Source organism: Aptenodytes forsteri, unplaced genomic scaffold (assembly GCF_000699145.1).
Source record: "Aptenodytes forsteri isolate BGI_AS27 unplaced genomic scaffold, ASM69914v1 Scaffold193, whole genome shotgun sequence".
NCBI classification, from domain to species: Eukaryota; Metazoa; Chordata; class Aves; order Sphenisciformes; family Spheniscidae; genus Aptenodytes; species Aptenodytes forsteri.
This window is the reverse complement of record NW_008795405.1, coordinates 17,857,645-17,884,525: the sequence shown is the minus strand read 5'-3', so window position 1 is coordinate 17,884,525 and position 26,881 is coordinate 17,857,645. Positions and strand designations below refer to the sequence as shown.

The window sequence follows — 26,881 nt, the reverse complement described above, 5'->3', positions numbered from 1 at the left end:
ATAGTTGGAGCTCCTTTTCTTATGTACATTACCTCGTGTTAATCAATACTAAAGTTCATCTGCCTCTTTATCCACTCAGTAACTTCAGTGTCATGAGATCTTTTTGCAAGTCTTCACAGTCAGTTTTAGCTTTGGTTACTCTGAATATGCAGCTTCACCACCTCATCCAAACCATTTAGGAAGACACCAAACAGCATGGACACCACTGCTAACTTCGCTCCAGTGTGAAATCTGCCCTCTTGTTTCCTACCAGTTATTAAACCACTAGAGAATACATGACAGCTTAGGGTTTTTTTAAGAAACCTAGGTCAGGGCACTTGTCAAAAGCTTTTTCAAAATCCAAATACACTTTATCAACCAGACCAACCCTATTAAAATGCTCGCTGACTCTTTCACAGAACACTAACGTATGTGTTCCACCTGTAAAAGCTCCATCAGCTGATCCCTACTATATCACATTAATGCCTGCCTGCTTATTTCTATCTTTATATTGTTTCAACCACTTTGCCTGGTTGCCCGGTCTGAAAGTCAGCCTTACGACACTATCCTTCTAGATTCCCTCTGGAGCCCTTTTTTCCCTTTTGGCCCCAAAGTGACATCACATTTTCCACATTCTGTTCCTGTGTCTCTTATAATGTATTGAATACCAGCTAAAAGAAAACCTTGAGCATCAGTGGGGGGGAAAATGTTAAGAATTACCATAGCAGGGGAAATACGGAAAGCCAATCATATTGGTCATTGTAAATGTTTAAAACATATACCTTGCTTTAAGCTTTCAGTGGATTTACAAAAGAAATGGGACTACCTAGAGTATGTCATTACAGATAATAATTAGTTGTTGTAGGATTCAGGCCTTACTCACTAGTTCCTTCCTAATATAAATGGTATTTCTGCACAGTTGACATATCATTCACCACTTCAGCTTTTCATAAAGGGAGCCACATTGCTCCCATTGAAGTATCTTGGACACTTCATGGGTTTCCAGTTTGTTCCTCTATTTTTCATTCTCACATAACTTACACTCCTTAAATTTTATCTCTTCAGCCCCTTCACAGTAAGAAAAGGCACATTTCTCTATGGAATCCTGCCCTGCTCTGAAAGAAACTATTTGACAAGAAGGGAATTAAAACTTGTCAAGCTATCTATGCTCATAGAAATCACTCCCTTGAGGAGAATAAGGGGTCCTCAGTGGGTCATTCTCAGCTTAGCAAGGTGAAGTGAGGCGGGAATTAGGCAGCCCATCAGCACTGCTATATTCTTACCTGTACAGCAGAAACCAGCAAGGAACCAGTCCCCCACATCATAACTAACCATGAAAAACAAAACAGCAGCAAGCCAGGAGGTGAGGAAGGAAAAGGCTGCCCCACCAGCTGTACCTGGGAATGATCACACAAACCAAAGAGAGCACCAGCCACAGATGCTGCAGTAGGAAAAAGTGACTCCAGAATCCATCATGATTCTGTCCCCTATGCGTATCTTGCACTTATTATTGGACACGCTACAAGAAAAAGCCACAGAAAAAGATAACCAGGAGGACTGTAAAGTAAAAAGCTGTTAGAAGAAGAGGGACTGAAGTTAAACAGAGGACCACAGCACATCTGCCAGCATTTGCCGATTCTTCTCTCAATTGCTATGATACTTAAAGTAGTGAGGAAGAAAGGTAATTACTTTATTCCCATCATCCTCATAATGAGATACTAGCTGACTAAATCTTGATCAGCAGAATCTGGTGAAGAGGAAATTATAATGGAGAATGTTACCGCACAGTGGGCTAAATACTACCAAAAGCTTCTTGGCATTGCTCAGAGAAGGTGAAACTTCAGTGTTTAATACTAAAAGAACACCTATATAGGACTGACACTTTTCCTTTGACCACAAGTTCTAAGAATTAGGATACACGAGATTTCATTTGTGGTGACTCATAATTTTTACAAAACAGCTATATTGCTGGAGGTTTTTTTTCCTATGGGCAAACACTGTAATTTATAAAGTTGCAAAAGAGGAATGGGTTAAGAGAGACATTTAATAGGTATTGGATATTTTAAACTGTGAATCAGAGAAGATGCCTAGTTACTTTATTTTTTTGAGCATTAAAACTAGTAACTAGTACACCCCATCACCAATTGGATGGTCTAGCTCTTAACTCAAAAACTAAAGGGCTGATTCAATTAACAGAGAGCTCTTATCCTCTCCAGCATAGCACAGGATTCTTCCAAATTGTGATCAACAAGTACACAGTGAGAAGGACACAGCTAGAATAGTATCTTCAATAATGTTTTCAGCTAAAGAGCTAAACAACAGAGACATTTGAGGGTCAACAGCAGCTTGTTGACCCATAAAGTCTGGAAATTCTTGGTGTAGTGCGCCAGGCAGGAGAGAAATACAACCCACACTGCCAGCATGGAATACATATATATCCCATGTTGGAGGAGAAGCTCGCATAGCTGCTCAAGGTCCTGCCATGCCCCTTGGCATTCTGGTAGAGCTCTTCCCTTTGAAAGCCCTCTGCTGTGCTCACTAATGAAGAAAGTAAGTAGACCACGTGACCCAAGGCATAAAACCTCCTGCCACCTGGGATCATGCACTTGATCTTTATTAGCCTTTGTTGATCTGTTTGGAGACACCAGATAAACCAGAGCTTTCCACGAGGCACAAGTCATGCTAACAAGCCCCACCAGCCACCCTCAAAGCATAGGAAAAAGGCTGAAGTCTCTTGGCGACACATAGCTGCAGGCACACAAGTGCAGGCATAGCTGCTCAAGGTCCTGCCATGCCCCTTGGCATTCTGGTAGAGCTCTTCCCTTTGAAAGCCCTCTGCTGTGCTCACTAATGAAGAAAGTAAGTAGACCACGTGACCCAAGGCTTAAAACCTCCTGCCACCTGGGATCATGCACTTGATCTTTATTAGCCTTTGTGATCTGTTTGGAGACACCAGATAAACCAGAGCTTTCCACGAGGCACAAGTCATGCTAACAAGCCCCACCAGCCACCCTCAAAGCATAGGAAAAAGGCTGAAGTCTCTTGGCGACACATAGCTGCAGGCACACAAGTGCAGTAAGGTGCAAAGACAGTTTTATTGAGCTGCAGGCACAAGGAGATGCAAGCATGCTTTAAAGGTCTTCCTAAGGCAAAGAGTCTCAGAAATGCCACACTCCCTGTTACTCCTGGTGCCATGGCCAAGTACTAAGCCTCATGGAGGAGAGGCAGGCACAACAAATGGGCTTTGCTAACACACACACATAGAAAGGGTGTTCCTTAGCAAAGCCTCCTCCACCTGAGAATCTCTAAATTACTCTGCCAGGTTTGCTGTATTCCACCATTTAATACTACATCCTCTTTTCTAACACACGGGAAAAACAGAAGAAACCACATTTTCATCTGTGAGTTTCCACCTGCTTAAAATAGTCCAAATTACCCCTTTGTTTGCCATTTAGCACAAACTCACTGACTTAAGAAATACAGAGTATTCTCTGTGAGCAACAGTGTCAGATATAGGTATTTAGGCTGACAATCTCTTTATGTTAACGCTGGTTACTCAAGGTGCGTATTTTAGCTCTCCTGTGCACATTACATACTTCAATTCTATCTTCAAACACTAATCTCTTGTAACCTATGTAAATAGGTATTCAGACTCGGCTGTGTGGGTGATTAAACAGTTATAAATAGGAATAAAGCTCTAAATAATTGGGTTGTATTTTAATTAATTTTAAATAAAATTAGCACAAATTTTACAATTTGAAAGGTGCTGTATTTCCTAAGTTGGAGAGACATCTATTTCTCTCCTGCTACTTCATTTCCATACTTCTGATTTACAATGACATTGAAGCAGAGGGAAACAAAGCCCCCTCAACGTATCTCCTTAACTTCAAGCAGACAGACAGCACCAGTACCAGTGGCTCAGCCTTGCTGGCAACGCAGAGACTGCTTCTGCCAAAGGTGAAGCCTGTATGTGCATTGGTTTTGGACCAATGATGTCAAAGGAAATTTTGTCTCTTACTTTAATAGAGGGAAGGACAAAACAACCTTTGCCAATGTTGTTGTCAGTGATGTTAACTGGCTTCAAGGAAGCCAACACTCTAGCAGAGCACTGAATCTGCTCTGAGGCTGCCAACTCTTTCCAAAGTCAACAGGTGATAACAGCTCTCAGGCACATTCAAACGGTTGTGGCTATCTCTCTATCCCAAGACCCTTCCCTGGAGCCTATCCAACCCTGTTCTAGGCTGAAAGCTTCCAGCCCTGTTAAAATTCATCTAAAAAACTATTTAAAAAAAAATCGAAATCCAAAGTTACCTTTCCAATGCCAGGGTTGTCCTTGATTTTGGACACAGCTCTCAGAAGGCATGGTGGTGCTGGGGGAGGACAGAGCTGCAGGATGCCACTAAAGTTAGTAGCATAAATAGAGAAGTCATGTGTGTGTGGCAGGGGCGGATGGTATTTCTTTCTCTTCGAAGACAGGTTAAGCTTCTGTGCTGCTCTGTATAAAAGTAATAGCAAGAAAGGACAATGTTACTAGGTGTTAATGGGAATCTGGACCAGACAAACAGATGCTCATTGTCATCACTGCCTGCTTAACAAATCAAGTCATTGCATTCTAATCTGATTTCATAAGGACAAACCATCAGGAGACAATTAGAAGGAAATACAGGTAGAAAAATTACTGGCAAAAGATTCAGTTAATTTCTCCCCCAACAGAGTTCCAATTATAATCTAACTTTCCCCTCTTTCCCCCAACAGCTTGACAGCTGAATCCTAAAATGCAAAAATCTCACTGATGTAATAAAAAGCTGAAATAATCCCCTTGTCACTGGCAGGACCAGATGGACTTTGCTGGTGATAACATTATGAAAGTGATTCTTTGTACTCTACAAGTTACTCAAGGCAGAGAATAACACTCCAAGTCAGCTGAGCTCAAGATCCTCTCTTGTTGGCTGCACTGGAAATCCTTAGATAACACAGACAGATTGGTTTTCCTCCTCAGTCCCATTCTTCCACATTAAAAGGGAAAGCTATTAAAGAGACATGCTTTAATGTTCTGAATGATAATGATCCTGCTTTTGAAATGCAGAATTTCAAAACATAGAAGATGAAGAAGGAGGAAAAATTAAAACATACAATTAAAATTGTAATGTTATTCCTTGTGAATAAGAATAGGAACATAATCAGTTTTTCTGCTACTCCCCTTCAGCAACACCAAACAGTATAGCAAGAAACAAAAACAGAAACTCGACTCTACATCAGAACTCACATGGGAAAAAATCACCTTGCAGAGTTAAGCAGAACAAATGTACGTGTTAGTGAGTACGCGCTGGGCAACCGGGGATGGCAGTGAGGATGAAATCTCAGCTCTGTCAAAGCCAAGGAGAGCTTTGCCACCTGAGTAAGACATGTTTGATCTGACCCTGAGACTGTCAGTAGATAGCGCACCCTCAGATACATATCGTCAAAGCATCCAACATGCTATCTTTTAACATTACTTTGAATGACTGTTAAGCCAGCAAAAATGCAAAGTGTCACACTGTCAGCATCTGTGGGTGACCTGAGACCATGCTACTGATGCCAACAGGTCTTCTGGGGGCAAAGCACTATTCTGGTCCATGCTTGCAATTTAAAGGCCTGTGACTTTAGACAAATCCATTTACAAATACGTGACAACAAAAAGTCCCTTTACACAATGGCAACTTTATATTTTCATGACGCCTTTCAGCCCAGGATCTCTAAGTACTTTTCAATAAGAATGAGCTGGCATTAGCATCTGTGAAGTATTATAAGCAACAGACATATGGAGAAACTAAGGCAGTGCTTTACTGTCATACCTAATTCACAGTAAATCCAGACCCCTAACCTTGTCACAAATCCAGTGATTGGGCAGCCTCAGGCTGAGTCAGCTCAGTAAGCTGATCAGAGAAGGAAACTCTTCCTTTGGTTGTATTTATGGTAGGTCAGAAGCAAAAATGAACACTGAGAGCAGGAGGGCTGCACAGTTTCTTCAGCAGTGCTACTTGCTTCAAATGAGTTACAGTACAAACAACTGGTTGTATCTGAGAGCAAAATTACTCACTTGGGTCAAGATTAGACAGCTCATCAGCATGAGGGGCAGGACTCAATACAGATCTCCAAAATTCCCAGTCCTATACTCTACATTCCCAAATGTGTGTGTTAAACTCCTGGACCTTTTTCCTTCATCAACTTCTAGAGATGCAGACCCCCTACGTGCTCCCTTCTCCCTCTACAAACACTGCAGTATTCAGAAGAAGACAAAGACTCATGTGATGAAAAAATGAGGCTGTAGTTCCAAACTCAGAGGGAGCCAGAAGCCACTGGCTTTTGAGGGACAAGTTGGACTGTTGCCTCTGAGGAAAGCAGCAGCTTTTGACTCCTGCTGCATCCTGAAACCAGCAGGAACTGTCCCCCGCAGCAAAGCAAAACACTGCAAGCATGGGTTTATACAGAACCTCAGGTCTTTGGTGGCAATGAGAACTGATTTAACTGCCTAAATCTCAAATCCCCTTGCTAATACCTCATTCGCTATGAAAACATATGCCTGAAATAGGACACCAGGCAAACAGTTGCACAACTTCACTATGGTTGCAGCTGCACATTAAAACCGTAATGCCTCCTAAATTATATGCAGCTTTACTGTGCAGAAAAGAGTCTCTACCTGTTGGTACTCTCATTGTGGAACTCAAGACAGTCATTACCCTCTATCTCCAAGTACCAATTAACAATTGTGGTTATTATTTAATCATCTTGTTGATTAATATGAAAGATAATGTTTATTTCCTTGTTTACATGCTATGATCCTGTGTTGAAATGATAAAAACTCCTCAAGAGAATGTCTTCAAAGTGTAATCAAGATACACATTAAATCCTGATGAAATAATTATTCCTTCAATAGATCTGGCTGAAGGAGCTCCTCTGGGAAACATAAGTGAAAGAGAATGAGATACAAAGGACAAATTTACTCAGGAATTGTGTATTCAAGCACCTAACTAAGCACCAACATTCAATGAGTAAATGCACCCAAGAAGGCCAAGCTAAACAAAGTATATAAACAAATAAACAGAAAATTCAGACTTTTTAAAGTATAGCATCTCTCAAAATAGCTCAGTAACACAGTTTTGGACCATTTCAAAAAGCAGATCTAAGATACCAAATCCATTACTAGTTGTCTTAACTTCCCCACCAAGACAGAACAACTTTCAAAGTGATTCACTTCTAACACTATTCACATGCTTTCTGCATCTCCAGTGTTCAAAGGACAGTGCCATATGCTAGCTAAAGCAATTAACTGCTATAGTGCTGATAAATCCTCTTCCTATGAGTCTGGAGTGCCATGATTTTACTAAGAAATTTGGCAAAGGGACTGCTGATGTCCATGCGAGATAACACGAAACTGAAAAAGGAGAGGAACTGGAGTAGCTGTTGTAGAAAATAATCAGTGCTTTGATGGGCAAGAGGCCAACTGCACTAATAATGATGTGTGTGGTTCACATTTAAAAAGCATCTCTTCTCAGGTAGCAGTCACAAAACTTAATTACAACCTCTCTGTGTGTGAATGCAAGAATTACTTTGCCCGACATTAAAATGAGGTTGTTTCTGGAGTAGGAACATCACAGACATCTTGTACCAGCAGTATCAAACAGCTTGTTGGGTTTGGTTTTGGTTTGTTTTGTGGTTTTTTTTTCCTAAAAGGGAAAAGTTAAGGATCTAATGGAAAGAATCGGGCAATTTAGGCACAACGAAACATCAATATCAAACTGCAGACTCTGAATATGAATGTAAGTAACTATCACCCTCAACTCCTATAAAAAGCACAGTCAGTTCTTTAACTGCTAGAAAAGCCAGCTGGGCAGCAGCCTTCATATGCTTTGCTTGGGCTCCTGGGCTGGTCCAGGCAAAGAGCACCACGTAAGGACTCATCAATCCTTATGCACTTCTTGCAGCACCAGCAATATACTCAGTGGCATCCCAGCCAAGTACTCATTAGGCCAAAATATAGGCCAGGCTGGTTTGGACATGGGCCCAACTAAATTAAAAACAAAATCCAACTTCACAAAACTCCTTACTTCAGTAAAATGCATGAGAGTATGTATTTACAGGGAGTCACTTCTGAGACACTCAAGAGTGCTAGATTTTCTGCAGTCCTTATCCAACAACCCATTAGTGAATTTATACCTAAACTTCCAGTACTTTTTTTCTCTAGTATGCCTTTTCTCAGGTGGAATTTGTCCCATGAAGACAGGGAAGGCAAAGCTCTCATAAACTGGGCCCTTTTTGCCTAGCACCAGAGAGAAGTCGGGTTCATACCAGATCACTTTCTGCAGGAGCCTCATTATGTGCCATGCCTATTTCCTGATTTGCTTCTTTTTCTCAAATTTAATCTTGTACAGGAGGCCCTCACATCCATCTTCAGCACCACAGTGGCTGTCTGACCTTCTCCAATATCAACTTCTGTTTCCTCACATGGAAAATTATGACCTCTAGGGAATATGACGCAAAATTTAAGTGTTACAGTCATTTGTTTTTCTGGGCATTTTCCAAGCATTTTGTCACAGCTTTGACACAGATATACGCTTTCCACCTACCTTCGCTTTCCCCATTCAACCTCCACCAAGCACTCTTCTACAAAACACTCTTGCAAGGGAAACTAAGCTCCACACTCTTATGCCTCTCCTCCAATTAAAGCATGAGAGACAGCTGTGTATATTATTTTTACCTCTGGCTGTGAGATCTACTGTCTGCGTTTTGCTTATCTCTTCCCATCTTTAATAGAAGATGTCTTTTAAGATGCTCTGGAGAGTTCTTTTCTCATAGCTCGGTGTCACGGTAGAAAATAAAACTAATATATGGCACATGCAGGGGCACTCAAATATCAAATGACAAGGGACAGTCTCTAACCTGCTCTTTCCCCCACACAATTTACAGATTACTAGCTTTTCTGCCATGCATGGATGAGACCAGTGAGGAAAAGCATGGCCAGATCAATTACATAATGCTCAGCATCTAGGGAATAAGACTGTGCAACAACAGTAGCTACAAAGCCTGCCCATTAAAAGAATTTATTTTAAATTCTGTCTGTGTGGTTAACATGACATTTCAGATATTCTGATGTACAGCAAGCTGCTTCTAGCTTACTTTCGCTGTACACGTTCTGCACATTATAGCTGTGAAAGTAAACAGCACAATTTAAATCCCTAAAGAACAGTGCTCCTTCTGGGCATAATTTCTCCATGAAAAAGAAAACTAGATTTGAAACTTTTACAACTATGCAAAATCATAAAATTTTTGCTTAACACTTTGTGGAATTTATTAAGCTTCAGAAGGAAGAGTGATGTGAAATATACTCTGGGACACATACTAGAAATGGGCCAACTGAGAGAGATACAGAGGATTTAATTGACATGGTGGGTTTAAGGACAATCCGCCACAAGTCACAAATAGAACTGGGAGTCCTGCTTTCCATTATTAAGCTCCACTGACAAAAATAATAAAAGAAAATTTCTGCACATACATTTTAGCATGACTCATTACATATTAACAGTTTTAGTGTTATTAGCCAGCCTTATCTTTCAGAGATCACTGTCATTATTCATATTGTGAGAATGCTTAAGGGCTTCACGGAGAGGGTCAAGGCCAAACAATTGTACAGTCCAAGCTTTAAATATCCTGCATTTTGGAGTTTACTCAAGAGTACATTTAGTCAAGAGTTTTGGTTTGACCTTGACAGCCATCACGGGAGCAATTTTTCTCCTGATTCTGAACCCTCTGCAAAGCTTGCAAAATTCCGGACACAGGTTTACGCTGGGAATCAGTCTACTCTAAAGCAAGACTCTCCCAAACTTTCCCAGTTCCCAGCCCAACAAGGCATCACTCCTCCACCACATAACCAATATCCCAAGCCTTTCCCACTGCCAACCAGCTCCAAAGGAAGCAGTGGGAAAGTCACAGTCTGTCATTGTATCTGCAGTTCCAGTTATTGTTTCCTTAATTACTCGTCAATACAGACAACAAATAGACGGATGTCCTACAATACACCCTCCAGCACTCTGTCCCGAGCCTTCCACAACTCACAGCATAAACTTGGTTGGCACTATTACTTTTATTACTGCTATTACTGTTTGATTTGTGGTTCTAAAATTGGAAAGGTAGCACAATGAAAGTAGCAGTTGCTACACAAAATCCCAAGCAAACTTAAAAATAAACAAGGTATCTGTTTCCACTAATGGCATTCAATTTGGAAAATAAAATCTGATTCAGAAAGAGCCATTTTTAAACAGAAAACTGAGAATGACTAAATCTGTCATGAGGTTTGGAAAGGACAGGCACCATCTGTATTCCTACAATAAATTTTGTCCAAGGAGTCACTTAAAAAGTGTATGTTAAATTTTGAGGTTATGATCTGTTCTTCCCCCTAGAACAAGCTTACTAGGTTCCTGTGATGCATATATAGCTTCAGGAGGATATAAAGGCTTTCCTCACTTTAGTACCATTACACAAGTACAGCACCAAACCTTTGTCTGCTTAGTTGTCCCAGCAATGCTGTCGAGAAGCACTGCCAGGAAGAACAAACAATTAATGTTCCCTATTTCAGTGGTTCAACTTCCTCAATAAATAATTAGTGCATCTGGATCACAATGCACAGCCTTGAACAATAGCATTTTTATAATGACTGATGGTAATAGAGTTTCAGTAGAAAACCATTATTCTGAAACATTCCAAAATGTCAAACCACATCTAATATTGTGGGGTTATTACCAAGGCAACTTTATGAGAGAAAGTATCTCCAATATGAGATTAACTTCATGCCTTGCCTCTTGCACATAGCATAATCTTGCAATTCAGGCTTGAATTTCAGCCTCTCACTTTGAGTGACCTCTTAATTTTCTCTTACTATCTCTTATTAAAATCAGCAAGGCAGAAATAAAAATCAGCTACGTTGACATATTAGGAACATCATCTGCTCACACCTGATCAGAGAAGACAGGTCCAGAAGGGATTTTAAGAGGTTATCTACATTTTCCCAATGCTCCATGGTAGGATGAACTTTACCTAATACATTCCCGATATATATTTGTCCAACTTGTTCTTAGAAACCTCCAGTGAAAGCAAGTCCACAGCCTCCCAAGGCAATCAATTCCAGTTTTTAACTATTCTTACTGTTAGAAAATTCACACCTCGTGTCTCTCATAAGTCTGCCTTGCTGGAATTTATGTTCCTTGTTTTCCCCCACCTCCCCAGCAGACATGCAGAGGACCTTATTTCCTTCTGCTGCAGCAGCTGTTATCTGTATGAAGACCACTACCACACCTCAGTCTTCTCTTTTACAAATGAGAAAGTCCTGATCCTTCCAACCTTTCCTCACAGGTCAAGTTTCCTTGATTTCTGACCATCCTTGTTGCTCTCCCTCTACCCTGTTCAGATCTTCATACAGTATAGAAGATCATACAGTATAGAATTCAGGCTTAATGCATCGGTGAGCAGTAGTCAAGACTCAGCCGAATTCAGGCACCACACAGAAAGACCAGGCAAAGCCATTTGGGATAAACTGAAATAGACCTCTGGAATATGACAAGTTAAAACAAACCTGCAGGCTAGCCCTGACATCAGAAGAGCTTCCTCATGCTGTACAGACCCAAGAGCTGATCCCTCCTCTCAGCTACACATTACTATTTAAACAGAAGCAACCAACCAAGCCCATTTTCAAGCATTCACACGATTTGCATACAGGAATCCAAGAAGGAATTTTCACAGCTCTTCTCCATAATTTTTCCCCAGGTTTAAGAAACACCAAAGGGCAGATCTTCACGAGCACCAACGGTTACACTCCAACCATTTTTTCCACTCTCCCAAACCAGCGGTTTCTGAGGTCGCTGCTACAAAATTGTCGTGAGTGATGTCAGCTCCATATTCTCCTCAGCTTGCAGATTTAAGACACTTTTCTGGCCAAAGAACATTGCTTCAGCAGCCAGGACCAGGGTTCAGGAACTGACTTTTTTTTATATATATATATACCAGAATAACAGCTAGTCACCGCAGCCTGCCACATACCATTTCCAGCTCTGTTCACTAATGATGTTAAACAAAGCAAGAGCAGATGAACATATTGCTGTACTTCCATACTTGCTGTTTACAATTGTACCATATGACAAACTGCTGAAAACCTGTGTAGGTTAATCTTTATGTAAGCAAGACTGTCAACACCTAATATAGAAATATGTCAGTTCCCGGGCTGCACACTGCATAGATAGCTACGTATTGAAAATACAGCTACCTGAATGCCAGCAATATTTCCTCGCTCTGTTTCATGAACTAACTGAGCTAAAGCAGGCAGAACCACATCAATCTAAGCATGCTCCTTAGGCAAAAAAAGTTGGACTTATTTGCCAGAGAGACTCATGAAACAGTCAGGTTGTGGAAAATAAAATTCTAGTCTCATTTGTATTCTATCAAGAAAAAGTAATAAAGACATTTTTAAAACTACAAAGTAATGAAACAGAAACAATGGTGCTAACTAGCCCTTCATTATTAAAGTAATTACTTAAATAGATCACTTAAAATTTTGCCCTGCAATATCAGCTCCTGGTGTACTGAAAGAAGCCAGTACAAAAATGATTTACCAGGCATAAATTATTTTTGTTACAAAGGATATTACACTCCATGCTATTCATCAAAAACAATCTGGTATGAAAAGCAAAAGCATTGTGCTCATTCAGGCTGCTCCAGGGAAGAAACAGGCACGTTTGTGAGTGGAAAGGGTGAGAGAGAAAATGCAGGACATGGCTAACAAGGGGTTTATCTGAAGCACAAGGGTCAGGCAAACATCAGACAGGAAAGAGGGGGACAGAACGAGGGGGATAGCCAGTATTTTCTCACATTCCCAGTCACATATAGCAGTCTGAATATAAGTTAGCACCTGTGACTGTAAAGCTTCCTTTACCATAAAAGCTCTGGGGTGGGTTATGTTTTCAGGTTACCTTCCTTTGCCCCAACACACCATCCCCACAGACATACCTTTCTTATCACCTCCAGCTCCCTCAGTTCCACATTTTAGTGCACATCTAGAAAATCCACAGAGGATCCATCCCTGCTTCAGCTGGGTTTTATTTCAGATGCTTAGTCAAAGGCTTGACACCTATACTGCCAAGCAAATAACTTCTCGGGGGGGCATTTACTTATTCCTACTGTTAGCGAGTTAAATGGTCACTGACAGCATTAAATGATGCAGTGGAAATCACCCAGGTACAGAAGTCGTATGCCCACACAATGAGTATTTTTAAACAGAGGAGGGACACATGGGCTTCTTAAAGCCCAGCGTTCCTGTTATTTATTTAACTGACATCAGTTCTGAAACGATACTTCTCAGAGGTATAATAGGCTGAAATTGCAGCACCATTTAAAATAGCACTTAGCAGGAAAATGTGAGATGCACGTTCTTCCATCATTGCAGACGGAGAGATTCGACTGTTTCTGACCCAAAGATGCTTACTTCAAATTTCAGCAGAAATAAGCAACTCCTGAAGACCTGTTTGAGAGATATTATCAAAGAATATTCTGAAACTTGCCCTGGACTCCCAACTAGCTGCACTAATAATGTTTAGATTAGATTCATTTTATGCTGATTAACTTCCACTGAGTCATTTCCTCACAGTAAAAACTCTATAGGGCAGTGCTTCTTAATAAGTGAGCTCCACCACTGAGGACACGAAAAGCCCAAGAAAGCAGAAAGCAGAACCCCAAGAGCGTCATTCTGTGCAGCACTAACTAATGCTGAGTGAGGTACTGGCTAAGCTCTTTGAAATGTTCTGCCAAAAGAAACATCTTCCATCCTCCAGCAGGAAGGATGAGGGAAGTTTCAGAAAGCCAAAATTCACTGCTATTTCACAGAGAATTTAAAAGCACCTTCAGAGTAATCCTGCAGTAGATCAAGCACTGCAGCTATAGTGCTGGTGCATTATTTTGGCTTGACATTTCATTTTTGTTATAAATGATAATATGGGATGTCTCATTTTGCCACTAGCACAAGCACGCAAAGCAGTCTAGCTCAGAATACAGTCTCTTGAAAGTCCATCTGCCCTGCAAACCACATTCTGCACACAGTAAACGGAGTGTTAAGAGTGACTGCAAGTCAGGCATGAGAACTAAATATTCAATTAACTATAAGTCTGATTTTACTCTTTTGCCTGCTAAGTCTGTCTGTCTTAATGAAGTATTAAAATAGTTAAATACATTACTGGAAGAGTCTGAAAGTCACTAATAAAGTTGCAAAACAGGTGCAAACTGTCAAATTACATCCCTGCAGGAAAGTCACCGTTATCATTTTACCTATGGAATGCTCTGTTCCCACTGCAGCAAAACCACCAGTGCAGCTGCCACTGCCGCCGAGCTGAGGAGCCCCAAATAACGGAGTCAGAACAAGCACTGGTGCTCAGGAGTCCAGGAACAAAAAGAGCGGGCAGACTGGGAAAGCTGGGGTGGGGGAAAGGCGAAAGAAGTGCTCCTCTTGACAAGCTAGGAAGGGCAGAAAGAAGGGAAGAAGCCAAAGGGAAAAAGAGACTCTGGTAGCTAGACAACAGTGAGATTCCATATATTCAGGAAAACAGAATAAGCAGGTGCGTTCAGTTATGGATGACCGAGAAAATACAGAAATTTTTCATAAGAAAAATCCTTAAATTAAGGAAGAAAATATTAAGTTCAGGAAATCAGAAGATCAGAGAGAGGACAAAGTAAGAAGAAATATCTGCACGACTCCAGTCAAGATTATCCATAAATACTTAAGACTTTTCCCTAGTTTAAAATCCCTTCCACTGACCACCCTTTACCCTCACAAATAAATTCAAACTTGGGTGGCTCTGAAGGCACAGACTCTCCCCTCCGACATATCTGTGAGCATTATCTGTTTTAAATTATTCTGCTTTGATCTTCCTCCTGGGCGTCATGAATGTCTCAGAATATAGAGCTAATCCAAGACCCAACTGCTGCAACAGCAGTCTGCACTGATCCACCTAGAGCCACTCAAAAAGTCACCACATCTCCTGGGGAGGCTGCCTCTGGTGCTCCAGAACCTCCTATACTATCCATCAAGGTACTTGGGGCTGACAAAAATCAGCCCTCCCCAGAGGCAGCCTCACATGATAAAGATCTTTAAGGCATCTGGTCAGCAGGAAACACTGCAAGTGTTTTGTTGTGCCCCTGTTCTGCTTTTGCTATGAAACTGGAGTAAAGACCTAGAACGTCCTCTCCAAAATCCCAACCTCACTGTGAGGCCCCCACATCACTAGGTCTGTTTTTTCCCCCTCTTTCACTGTCTCCTCCTTTTCCTATTTCCTGCCAATCTGGTTGGCACCAGGCTCCCTCCTTGCTTCATTTTGCCACCTCCAGCGTAGCCCAACCTGCTCCCACACAACCCCTGTGGCCCGTGGTATCCAGATAAGGATTATCCTTCCAAACATCTCCCTGACACTGATGCCTTGCACAATCTCTCCTTGGTTCGTACCATGATCCCTAACCTTCTACACTGGGGAGTTTTGTTTTCCAAGACAAATGACTCCTAGATGCCCAATGCTGCTTCATCTGGTCACCACCACCCTCATTTTCTCAGCCAATTCCCTTAGGCTCTCTCAAATCCTCACCATTGGCTCTCCACCATGGCTAATGATTCAGTGTTTCCCCCCCCCCAATTAAACAGCCATATCCTGATCACAGATCTATTGGCCTTTGGGACATTTTTCATGCTTTTAGCAGTGCTCTAACTCAGCAGTGCCGATATCCAAAACTCTACCTTCCCTCTCCTCTCAGCTACTGCAATTTCTTTACCTCCTCCCTTTGCTGAACTACAGCTCTGTGTCTCATCTCTGTTTGCCCCGTCAGTCTCATAGTCATCACGGATGAGCTCTTCATAGCAGGGAGCCTGGCTTACCCTTCGCTGATAAAGCACTGTGTAAATGCATGATGCAGTATTAGCAATGATACCAGTAATGATGTTCTGCTCTTAAACATGCTGTCCTGAGAGTCATTTCTGTCTCCAAGAACAAAACCTACTAAATTCAGGCTTATCTTCTAATTTATCCTCCTTATGGGCTAATGCGAAATGGGGTATACCTAATGCATACACTGGTTTTTTTGTCTGTAATTATAGGCAGTATTACGCTGCCACAGCAACTAGGAAAGCTTAAGCTGCCCTAAGATGATAGAAGATACTGCACAATGCTGCACACCCCGCCCTGTCTCCTGTCCCCGCATAGCGCCATGCTATGCACGGGTCATGTTTACTCTCTGGGGACAGCTAGCAACCACATTCCAGCAGCCGCGGCATGGCACTGGCAAGACGAGGCAAGCCCTTTGGTGGCACGCGCTCCCTCTCCATTTGCACATCTACATGAGGGCTTTCTTGCTCTCCCCGGCTCCATGCAGAGAGGAAAAGGGGGCTGGCAAGGCACCTCCTTCTCCAGCACCATGCAGTGGGGAGGACACTCTGCGGGGACTAGGCTGCTCCAGCCCACTAGAGAGGAGAGATTCATTAAGGGGCAAAGGCTAATTATATATCTGGCTCCCCCTGAAACAGCTGGATGCTGCACTTCATCTGCACATCTGTAGCTCTCCCCCAAGCCCCAGATTGCACCCTTCCTGACTGGCTTGCAACAGTGATCAAATGGTAGCAAAAGAAAGTGGGGTATTGTGGGGCATTTAATGAAGAAGGGTCGATGCAGCGAGAGGCTGTTGAGCTGCGTCAATGCCAGCAATCCATCACGTCCCTGAAGAGCCCCGCAGTTCCTGTGATACTGCTACAACACTGCAAAGTAGGGACGAACCATAAATCGGGTTTTGGGTATATCTGCTGGCAAGGCAGTCTTAATTGGAAAGAGCTGGTACCCTGCTTTCCTAGATAATTAATTCAAATTTAATTTTCCCATACCACCTCAACATAGGATTTTTTGGGCATGGGTTGTGCTTAATGAGGAAGCTTTACAACCGACTCCGCTCCTTCCCTTGACCTGTCATTCACCACGAATTTACTATGGTTACCCGTAACTATAGCAAGCACTTCTGTTTCAACCTCACAGACTAGCGTAACTACCACAGGTCAGCACAAAAAGGTCCAACTCAGGATCCAATGAGTCACACATTTTCTTCACCTTTTGGTGAACTCCTACTTATTCATAACCCAGTTATCCACTTTATCTGTCAAAGAGATTTAAATTGTGCCAGCTCTGCACAAAGCGGGGATACCAGTGCATCCCAGCAGGGTACAGGGCAAAAGTTTACAGCTATTAAATACAGAGAACTGGTGAACTACATTATAAGCTTAGCAGAAATATAATTCTTGCTTTTAACAGGACAGAGAATGACAGGCTGAAGTGATTTAGCTAGAAACATCTTAAACATGGCAACTTAAAAAAAAATGTTTCTTTTTTTGTGTTTTTTTCCCCTGCATTAAATTCTGAAAGTACTGATAGTCATGGAATAATCAGGTTTAACAGGTTAGCAGTAATATATGCCTCAAGTATTCCTAATACATCATAATCTTCTTTCACAGAATTTGCATCACTGTCAAACCGAACTACTGATTTTCAGTTGATGCTTTTAACATGTTTCTATGGTTACTTTCCAAGGTCGCATCACAGAAGCCTGAACAGCAGTTCAGAAAGACAAAAGGCATTTTGCATCCTTCACCATATTAAATAATTTATGAAAGCTAAGGCATCCTCATGGAAAAAGAATCATAAAAGAATAGGTTCTGAGGTTATTTTCTCAGCAACAGTTTGAAGCACAGTAAAATCAATATCTCTACAAAAGCCTTCAAGAACTAGACTATTTGACTGATGTTCCATATGGTACAAAATGCTAAGGAACATATTCTAAGTTTAGATCTATATGCACAAGCCTACATGAACTGCATGAATGGACCTTAAAGCAGAATATGTAGGCGTCTAATTTGCTGCTGTCAGCTTCATCTTTTAAATCAGGCACTAGGCATTGTCTCAGAAAGTATTCTAAATTTCAAAAACGCAAAAATAAAACTGAAAAAAAGACATAAAAATGGTAACGACAGCCTTTATTTTTTCCATCATTTTTCATTCAAAGCCACATGGATTTCATCTGTCCCCGAAACGTTACAATTTTTGACTAGTGTAATGAAAGCTTGTACACAAAATATCTGAATTCTCTGCCTACCGCTACACTAGATCAGTTTATTGGAACTAATTGAAGTGTCTGAGGCTTGGAACAAAAACACATTAGTCATTTAGTGGTTCTGCTAATATTGCTATGCCTTTCCTGCAGTTTCATTAGATACAGACTGCTTCAATACCCTAATCATATGCTCAGTCACAGCACAATCAGTATACAGAGTACTGACAAGCTGTCCCACCATGCCTAAAGCTGATAAGGTGTCTGCTCTATGAGTAACCTCAATTATTGACTATATTTTATGGTCAATCTAATGACCAAATGCTTATCAGTGAACCATCAGGTGCCTGTAATAGGATAGTGACCCTTAGTTTATATGTACCATTACTGCTCATTACTGAATAATTAGATTCTTTAATCCACAACTCACAGGCATTAAAATATGATGGAATATCCTGAATCTAGAAAAAGACGACTATGCTTATTTTAACTCTTAAGATGTTCAATTACATTACTCAGAGATTGTATGTTATATCTTGTTAAGAAAAGCTGCTTGTAAAAAGCATATCATGTGTAATGTTTTATATCATGTCTAAATTGACACAGCTTTTCCCAACATGCAGGAATATGACGAGAGTGGAAAGATAATGGGTGTGATTCACAACTGTGATTCTCCAGATTTATTAAGTTAAATGGTTTTAATCTAGCAAAGCCCAGCAACACTGCAAATAATTTAGAAACCTTGAGAGCACAGTGAGTGCTATGTTTGGAAGACTAATTCGCCAAACAAAAGCAGGCGGATGCAAGGGAAAGTAGCTGCAACTATACAGCTATTTCCCTGCTTCAAAGGCAGCAGTCCCACGGCAGCAAGTGCAACCCTCTGACCAAACCAGTTTGAAAAGATGTGAAAATAACCCAACATCAAACAAGATTAAAATTTAAGATGGGGGACATAATGCAGTTTGTCTTCTCCTCAACATCACTCAGGGTTGCTTGCTTTTATACATATTTTCTTCTAAACAGCTTTGATTCCTCCTTGCTGCCCTGTCACTGCTCAAACCTTCCTTCCAGCTCGCCCTTGTGCACCGAGGCCAGACACCCATGCTCTCACCGAAATACCGCACCCCCACCCAGCAGCACAGGCGGTTGACCACTGTCACCAGCCACCAGCAGGCAGAAATGGCACGTTAATGATGATGGCTTCAATTTCTCGGGGGCCTTGATTTTCCTCCCAAGGGAGTGGTATTTTCTTTTTTGGCAGATAGCCCATTAACCTCTTCCCAAGAGCATGCCCATTCTCCTCCTCCTCGCTGCCCTTCTCCTGCCTGTTCTTGGAAACACCATTGCCTCTCTTCCCCAGGTGTCCGGCTGACAAAAAACCCAACAGCTTATTACAGCTTTATACCACAATATGCCAATATTTACTTAGTTGCAATCATAGCCCACAGAAGGGGTCTACAACTATCACGTATTTTCACTTAGTAATATAAAGTTTGTTCAGGTTCCTTATAAAAAAAAAGAAAAAAACAACTGGAAACAGGTATAAAGAGTGGAGCACTAAGCAAGGCACAGCTCATGCCACACCAAGGGACAAAGCCCAGCTGCATGCTTCTTAAATCTGAAGAATGCAAAATTAAACTTCTCCTCCTGCATTGCAAGGGTAAACTGGGAGCCTCTTCACAGGCAACCATGCCCATGAGCTGCGCTTTTTGCTCTGGCTTTCTTATTCTGTCAGTGAGCTACTGAGAAGCTGCGTTTTCTGCTAAATCCTCTGGTTCTTCGGTAACATGACCATTGAGTAATGTCTGGCAATTTGCTTGTGTGACACAGTCAGATGTTAATCAAAGCTCTCCTCCTTCTATGACAGATCAGAGTGAGGAAAAAAGCTTAAAACTGATTTAATTTCTTAATACACTTCTGTCTGCTGGCTCTAATACTTGGCTTTGATTTTGAATACTTAGCACTTCCATGCTAGACACTCTCCATTTCTAGGCAATGAATAAAATACTTTTTTTTTTTTTGAAAAGCAGAACATAATTAAGCTTGAAGAAACTAAATATGACATTCAAATGAGAAAGAGCTTTGGATGAATATGTAGATTTGGGCTGCACATATGCTTAACAAAATCAATGCATTCACTGCAAAGACTGTCTTAAAGATACTCATTTTAACCATTACCTCTTATCACCAGGTAAACATTTTGCTGCAGCTCTTAGTTATTATTTTCCAGGTGAGGACATGAACTCTCTGTATGGTCTTCTGAGTTTGTGACCTTACAAACACAAAGCTATGACTCTCACTGAGGAAAAAACTGGAGTAAAAAACAAAACCAACCAACCAACCAAAAAAACCTGCACAGACCCTTCCCAGGCACAAGACAGCCCACAAGCAAGAGTCAAAGGGTTTTATTTCACCAAATAGAGACTCTAGTTTTGATGTGAAAAAGACATTTATTTGCTGCCAGGAAACCATGCCACAGCCCAAAAGCTAATTGTGCTAGGACCTGTACAAACACAGTTAATGCTGTTTCATGAAGAACAAGACTGGAATCCTTTATTCATGTGAAAAAAATCTGTATCTAGTGTTGTTGCTGCTAAGGAAATCACAGATGCAGTTTCCACAAGCACCCTATGAAGGCTTTGTCTTCCAAAGTAACTAACCCTGCACCCCAATACACTGAATGTTAACACACATGCACATTTTTGCCTAGCTACTTTATTTCTATGACAAAACAGCCCTTTTCCCAAGCTAAAGTCCCAACCACGGCCCCTTTTACAAAAGGGCTCTTGTAAAAAGATGGAAGTACTCAGTAGATTTGGTCAAAGAGAGGGCAATGATTTGAAAAAAATAAATATGTGCGTGTGTGTGATTATCAATATATTAATTGCATTTATGCCAGTAGAGAACAAGGAACAAAATGTGCCAGGCTCTGCATAACGCAAGTAACACACTGGCCCTGCTATGAAGTTCAGAATTTAAAGCAGCTGAGGAGAGAAGCACGGTAAGGAAAGAATCAGCAAATACAATGAATAGAGACTACAGCATAACGCTAGCGCAATGACTCCTCTTTCATCTCTAGATGCTTGCTGAGAGAGGATTAGCTGAACAGAGAGACAAAGGACAAAGAAGTGGATGCTGCTGCAAAGGATTCAAGGCAGGGATGACCTTCTTCCTCAACATGCTCAAGGCTGGATGGCGCAAAGGGAAAGAGGAGATGGGACTGGAAAGGCTGGAGCAAAGAAGCCTGATATCCCATCGGTACTGAACAAAACCAGCCAAAACTGTTGATATCCCAATACTCGTGGTCCCTGGATAAGCCGCTTCCACCCCAGTTTCTGCCAGCATCTGTCTCTCACTCATCCTTGAAGATTTCCTCCTCTTCCTCTCCCCTCCTGCTGAGGACTGCACGGCTCAAGGGAAGGAGGAAGCCTCAGCATGGAAACTTTGATCCATAAGGTCCCCATAGCAGGAGGAGTCGGAAGAGAAGAAGTGGGAGAGCGAGCCTCTCCTGAGGTTAATGCCGATGGTGGTGGAGCAGCCTGGCCAGGACTATGCAACGGTACCTACCTGAGGACCTGCTCAACATATTTATGACTGCCAGGGATCAAGAATGGATCTCTCTCCCCCAGCCTTTGTGAGATTTTCTGCATTTCAATTTGTGTTTTTAATCACCGTCATAACTGAACTTGTTTCTTGAATGCTTGCTTTCAGGGAACCCAAGATTCTTAGACGGGCTCTGGAATACTGAGAAATGAATGCTGAAATACATTAATCAGCAGTGTGATGAAAGATCATGAGAATGCTACAAAACTAATTCTGATAACTGCTAACTGTTAAAGGAAAAACTTATTTCTCACTTAAGTCTCTCTCTCCAACCACCAGAAAAAAAGAAACAGAAGTGCTTTGTGCAAAAAAATTTCAACCAGCCCTGTTCTTTGGTTAAAAAATTGAAGAGAATCAATTTTGAACAGAGGAAACATGGGTAGGGAATAAGCAATGTACTAATGGGTTTTAAAATGTTTTAGCTAGTACATAGCTGCTAAAGCTATAAAACTCTGATTCACTCAAGGCAAAGACAGATTCATGAGAAGCAATTAGGGCCTGATCCAACGTACAATGATGTCATTTGCAGTCTTGCTGCTGACTTCAAGAACCTTTGAATCAAGCCAACGACAATCATTAGCAAGGATCTGTCGCTTTACAATAAAACCAGAACTGAGTTTTGCTGACCAGTGACAGAAGCATCACTGGGAGAAAAGATTTTGGGTCTTATTTCAGATTATTAGGCACTGATTTCTTTCTCTCAATTCCAAGGAGGGTATTTTATTTTCTGGATTCCCCAGTGAAAGTTACAGTCTTTACATTTGCTTACAACATACAGATTCACACTGAAATAAATCCAAAGTAGATTAAGCTGAATCACACTGTTCATACCCACAATATGAAATACAGTAATGAAAGCTGTGCTGCTGTCCAGTCTAGGTACTTTGGAGAGGATTCATCTGTCCTTATTTAGGTAAATAAACAAGAAAAGAGATGTCTGAGCTTTTCCCCTTACCTTTCTTCTCCGCTCCCACTCATTTCAGACACCTATCTTAAAATGAAACAAATCATCCTTTGTAGGCAACCATTTCTCTGTGTTGACTTTAACCTGCAGCACCGAGCACAGAGACAAAACACTAACTTACACCCACCACCCTTGGGGCAGTCATTTCCCAACCTCTTGTGTACAGACAGACTGTGATATGTAGGCATATAATGCTTAAGACTCACTGTACTACGTTCTTCTGAAAAACAGAACTCGAGAAGTTGAGCTCCTTCTGAGGTCAGATTGTAACTTATAGTAAATGTCATTTTTTTAATGGTGCAAAACATTTTAAAGATCAAGGAAAAGGAAACAATACAATTACCATCATGATTACATGCTAAGAAAAATCCTCACTCAGTGCATAAATCTGACTTTAATGCCATTCACAGACATACGTTTTTCAATATTGTCTCAAAACGTGTTCAGTTCTGAATTAAAAAAGGAGTCTGGAATGCAAGTACAAAGCCCTGAATTTTGTTGTTTTAAATACCATCTGCTTGACAGCGTATTGCATTTAATCAACATTGCTAATTACAACAAACATTTCACAAACAAAACTAACATATCGTTTTCGTTATAAGACCCAAGAATGGGAAAAAAAAGATTGTTCTAGGCTACTGCTAAAAAAAAGAATGTCTTAAACTGTTTTAACTGTTGTTACGAACTATGGAAAAACTTTTATTTGCACACATAGGCCATGCTACTGAATAAAAGTCTAACTTTTTTTTATTTAGATCTGAGTGGAAAAAACTTGTTACTTCAGCTTCTGCTCCAAGGAAACCTACCAGGATAACAGACTTGCTACAAGTGGAAATGTCCATTAAACACTAGACAAAGACCAACACACATTTTCTTGGGTTTTGGTCAATAGAGGTTCCTGCTCACATCTCCAGAGAGAGAAATGGGGCATCACCATCACATCCCTGCTCCCCAGTGGCAGTGGGAAGCCACAGTCACAACCAGGTGACCAACTCCACCTCTCAGCAACCAGCACCACATGCTACACCTTCTACCCATGGCAAGGAGACTCAACAGCATTTCACAAATGTTTGAAGACCCATGAGCAGTTACTGAAACCAGAAAGGTGAAAAACTACCTTATGAAGAATGAAGCCGCAGCTGAGGTACCTGCCGAGACCCCGGCTGGAGCAACCAGGCTCTGGGAGGCTGCCGAGCCGCCTGCTCCCGCCGGGTCAGAGTTGTTCTGCCCTGAGCTGATCTGAACATTGGGACTATCCCGGCCACTTTCTGGTGCTGTTTCTGCCTGAAAAAAATAGAAACATATGTACAGGTTAATATACTTGCTGAATGGCCATGACAGGGAGAAATCTCATGCGGCACTTTTCAAAGAGTGTCTTTACAGGGGTGAAGGTGAAGATAGCAGTGGCTGAGGAGTGACACAGCTGGACAAGAGTACTGCAGTAGGTCCTGCAACAGAGAAGGTAAAAACCATGGCTGCAGCAGATGAGCAGAATAACACTGACACCCTTTGTGATGGGTAATGCACAGTTAAATAGTTTGACAGGCATGAAGAAATGGAAAATGATAAGCAGAACCCTTTTGTTTTACAGTGTTATTTGGGAGCTGGCAGAACTGTTTATCTGGTTCAGTTATAACTGTCAGGAATTATTTCTCAGTGGCACATCATCTGCAAGACCTATCTGTTTAAGAGGAACTAACCAAACAGTCACATTTGTAACATGTTTCCACATGAATAACCCCAAGAACTAAATAAAAAAAATTGATTTTTTAAAACATATATACAGCCCTGCTTTTCAGCATTATCTATCTTAGCAGCACAAGTAGACAGCATTTTTGTCTCCCGCAAACTGTTCCAGTGGAAGAACAGGAGCGACTGGAGATGCATCTTCTCCAGCGTAATGCATCTGCTGTATCTGAGACAGAGTTGGGGGGGGGGCGCAATTGTTTTGGGATTTTGCCAAAATATCAGACATCTGTATTGTGAAATTGTGTCAGGTCGATATCTTCATGCTTAGGCCACCAACTCTTTCAGTACCAAGTTCAATTAAGTCCCATTAGTCAAATGCTCATTGACAGTGCTGGGAAGGCCTCCTTTTAGGAAGAACCTGCTCTATGTCTAGGAGTACTGAAGATTTAATTAAAGATGACACCACAATAAATATTTGTCAGAAGAGTTAATTGCTTCATGTATGATAATATATGATGTTTCTGTCATCTGAAATACTACTTTGACATTTCCAACTAATTAGCTAAAATAAATTCCAGAAAAGAAGACAGCCTTGTAATGAAGCACAAACGCAATTAAGTACTTCCTGGGATGCCATCAAATTTTAAATTTTGTGCTGCCATATATCATGTTTTACAACTACAGATATGCAGACATGGTAACAGGGCCTTCCCAGTTACATACACACCCTCAATTTTCTCATACACTGACAACCCAAACAGAGTTTTTCTCATGAGAACTGAGGCAACCCCGTTATTAGGTATCAAGTAAAAGAAAACTCTGCCAACCGAGCAGTGCTCGACTGGTGCATGAAAGGCCGTCTGGAGTTTCATCTGGACTCATTCCCATAGGTTGAGTGCTGAATTCCCAGTTCCCAACAAAGTCAACAAGAAGAAAGTGCACCCAGCTCTTTTGAAGGTCTGCTCTTTAAAGATTAATACTATTATCAGTATTATGGAGTGGCTGACTAATGCTTTACCATAGACTGCTACACAAAAAAGTACCTTTACAGAGCTCACCTAAGAGATCTGAGGCTGAGACACAGAAGATTATTCATGCAGATTATCTTAATCCCAGCGAAGCTACTCACGCTAGAAGCCTAACTGGAACCTTTGAATAACCCTCTGCAAAACCCCTCACTTTGTAATACAAAAGTCTCAGGAGACTTAGCAATGCAGGCAAAAAGGCAGCGACCAAAGCACTGCTAGAGGTCAAGACTGGCACAAAAAATAGTATGCCAGCAATATGAGCAGGTACTTGAGCATTAACAAATTGAAGCAACAAATGTGTGGTCTTGACCTATACCAGCCATGGAAAGTATATGACATGGGGAAAACGATGCAGACTGGGAAAGATGCAAATGTGACACCTGAACTTCTGAGTTACATGAACTGATGCAAAGTGCTAATAATAAGCGGAGCTTACTATGGACTTAGCAATTTACAGACTAAGAAATCTACACCAGAAACTCTGGAGCCAGTACGTAGGGCTCACAAATTGGCATGCCAAGGGGCTGCCATGTACAGTGGCTGGTGGCACGATGGCCAGCAAGAGAAGGAAACCCTACCGGCAGCCACTGGCAGGCTAACATTAGTGTTTGAATACTCCCGTATGTTCTGCCAGGAAGACAACCATAACCCTCTGTCACATGTGCTGTTGTCTGACTAAAAATTAACAGGGTCAAGATGACTTCCCAAGACACCTTTTTCCATTCACTTTCAACAGGGGCTTTATTAGATGACAGGACTCTGAAACAAAGCAAATCACATAGCAAAATATTGAAAAAAGAAGGCAGAAGCAGCAACATGTTTCTAACCAACTGTCCTTTGACTAATGCATAATCTAGAGCTAAATATGAAATCTGCAGTTAGCATGAAACTTCAGTGAATTTTACAGCAAAGTGTAACAGATTTGTAAGAACTGACTGGAACCTGTTAACAAATCAATTCCTGTAACAAAAATATGAGCAATGTATAACATACATTCCTTTTTCACCACTTCTTAGGATTCATTTCAAGGACTGCTTGCACCATCCAAAGTGACAGCATTTTCCAACACAACCATGTTCAGCTCTCCCTGAGATAGCTTCATCTCTCAGCTGATAAGGAGGGCTCAGGTATGAGGAAATTTGTCAGGTCCGAGTCATTTGCCCTGAGGCAGGAAAACTAAAGACAAATAATGGGACCCTCCCCGGCACTCTGGTTTGTCACACCAGGGTTTCAGCTTGTGTCGCTTACAGCTGCTGAAGGGGTACGAATAAGATAAGGGGAATAAGATAAGGGGGCTTTGTTTTTAAACTAAATGCAGGAATTACTTCATGCATCTCCCTCGTCTCAACCCACCCTCTTCTGGGGATTGTGTGTGGAAATTGTCATTCTCTAGAGGAACGGGAGCAACTTTGCATCACTTTTTTAAGCACGCAAGTCTGCACAGGGAGAAGACTCTAGTCTGCAGCTGAGA

The 26,881-nt window shown here is 41.4% G+C and overlaps 1 protein-coding gene across 1 annotated transcript in view; it reads right to left on the bottom strand.

Moving 5' to 3' along the window:
* KIF26A (kinesin family member 26A) overlaps positions 1-26,881 on the bottom strand; it is a 66,453-nt gene that overhangs the window by 26,551 nt on the left and 13,021 nt on the right. The window contains 2 exon segments of the mRNA XM_019472475.1: positions 4,291-4,474; positions 23,811-23,977. Coding sequence (XP_019328020.1) covers positions 4,291-4,474; positions 23,811-23,977 — 351 coding nt within the window.